Source organism: Sitophilus oryzae, unplaced genomic scaffold (assembly GCF_002938485.1).
Source record: "Sitophilus oryzae breed Bouriz unplaced genomic scaffold, Soryzae_2.0 scaffold_1789_pilon_pilon, whole genome shotgun sequence".
NCBI classification, from domain to species: Eukaryota; Metazoa; Arthropoda; class Insecta; order Coleoptera; family Curculionidae; genus Sitophilus; species Sitophilus oryzae.
Window position 1 is genome coordinate 3,090 of NW_022146489.1, and position 2,391 is coordinate 5,480.

Consider the following 2,391-nt stretch of genomic DNA (forward strand, 5'->3'; position numbering starts at 1 on the left):
AATAAAAATATGAAAACCCAAATGAAAACTTAATCAGAGTTTTCCCGAACCTAAATCCCAAGAAAATTAAAAAAAAAACAGAATATTTAATTACAAGGTTCAAGAATAATAAATTTTCCAAGAATAATATTAACTAAACAAAACTAGAAAACGTAATTTTTACTGCATATCAAGCAAATAAAAATTAATACGTAGCCCAGAGTCATAATTCAGGATTTACCTGGGGTGTACCCTGCAGTACCTGGGGGGGGCTGCACCCCGGGCTCCCCTGTAGTTACGCCAATGATATTTACTATTCTGCTAAGGGACTTGAAAAGTAGCCAAAAATGTGCAATTTTTCGATTTTTTTTCGAAATTTGCCGATTTTGGCAAGGTCACCAATTTTAATAGAACTACTGTTATTTTTTTTAGTTTATTTTTATTTTTTTACTGTTATTTATTAATTAAAAGACGCAGAACACTAAAATATAGACCATTTTAGCCTTACGAGTTCAGTATGACCTGTAAGTAATATTTAACTACCATGAAAAATCGCTCAAAAACCAGGGTTTGAAAAATGCAGTTTCTTACAAAGCCAACAAACTTAAAGCTATAAAATCGTAAATATTCTGAATCTACATAAAATTCTCTACAAATTCTGAGATTTTCATAATTTTACAATCATGTTTACTATTTTTTTAAGAGCCTTAAAAACTTGTAAAAATAGCCAGAATTTGTCAGATTTTCGACTTTTTTTCATACAGATACTCATGAAATTTGACGAATTGTGATTTTAATTAAATTACTCAAAATACTATTTATTTAAATATTTCCTTTGTAGAAAGTGACCCTAGTACAAATCTATTAAAAAAGCAGGAAGACCAAGACTGAGCCCTGCAAAACCAAGACCAAAACCATGTAAGTCTTTGATTTGTTCCTGCATTTATTTATCACTACTGACAACAAGGAAAAGGTAAAAATGTTAAATTTAAGTAGTTAATAATAAGTAGCTAAATTAAGTTTTCTTAAAAATAAACAACTTTTATTCTAATACACGTTATTATTAATCAATCGTTTGAATCTCCCTGTAAATTTCCAACAGTGCACCCATAAATATTTATTTTGTTCTTTTATAAAATAATAAATAAGGAACTTTCTAATAATTATAATGGCGGCGGCCGCGGTACTACTACGGAGGTACGTAGGCCGGCATTTTTGTCTCTTTTTAATCTTATTCTAAATACATGCAACGAACGAGTAGGTTTAGCACGGACAGACGGCCGTACCGTAGTACCTCTGACGTTAAAATTGACGTTACAACAACGATAAGAGCGTGCGGTACCCGAACAAAAATCTCTCCAGTTCATTAAGATACTCTATTAAGCAGCTTTCTCCTGTAGAGGTTATGTATAGGGACAGATACAGGGTGGACCAGGTCAATATTTGATGCAAGTAGTATAGAGAAATCCTTTGAATAAAACGATTGAGGAAGCAGCATATCAAAAAATTTATTAAGTGCGAGTCGGACTCGCGCACGAATGGTTCCGTACCATTCATTATCTACACTGTTCGGTTTTTATATGATTCAAAATAAAAAATATATAAATTGTAAAATTAGTAATTTTTTAATGGCCATAATGCGTTCTTTCAAAATCATCGAACAACTAAATCATTTTCATAGATCCAGTGACGTACCGTGACTTTGAATTTTGAGACCAAAAACTGAAACAATAATTTGCCAAAAAAATCATATTACAGCTATTTGTTTTATTTTGCATAAAGATGTTAACTAATAAGTTAGAATAATTGTAATTCTTCCCTAACTAAGTGGTTTTGTCGCTAAATTTAACTAAAGCTAAGTACAACACAAATCTTAAATGCGTGGACTATTATAACAACAAATACATCGTTAAAGCCTATTTTGGTAGCATTCTGAACGAGAATTCAAGTTAAAATTTTTAGAAAATAATTTAAAGGAAAAATGTTAATTCAGTTAATATTAATTTTTGTATATTGCTCAGATTTATCTGGTGCTATCATATATTTTGGAAATTAGAGAATTATCTGAAGATTTTCATGTAAAAATTGGCATTGATGGTGGTGGTGGATCACTTAAAGTTTGTCTGAATGTGCTCCCTGAAAATGATATTGAATATTTCAAGAAATATAAAAGTGCTGGAATTAATAAACTATTCATAATTGGCTCAGGACCAAAGTTGTCTGAATCTTATGCTAACATTAAAAGCCTCTTTGAGACGTTAGATCTGCAGTCCATATGTGGAATTTGTTCCTATACTTTTGCCGCTGACTTTAAGCTTATTATGATTCTCCTTGGTCTTCAGTCAAATTCATCCACTCACACTTGCCCATGGTATGATGTAAATGTAAAGGAAATGGAAATTAAAGGATCAT

At 31.1% G+C, this 2,391-nt stretch overlaps 1 protein-coding gene across 1 annotated transcript in view; it reads right to left on the minus strand.

Moving 5' to 3' along the window:
* Positions 1–1,192, minus strand: part of LOC115882582 (fatty acyl-CoA reductase wat-like) — a gene marked incomplete at its 3' end in the record, with an annotated part of 3,372 nt that extends 2,180 nt beyond the window's left edge. Inside the window, exon 1 of the mRNA XM_030900780.1 lies at positions 1,170–1,192. Within this exon, the coding sequence (XP_030756640.1) occupies positions 1,170–1,192 (23 nt within the window). The remainder of the gene's footprint in view (positions 1–1,169) is intronic.
* Between the last annotated feature and the right edge of the window lie 1,199 nt (positions 1,193–2,391).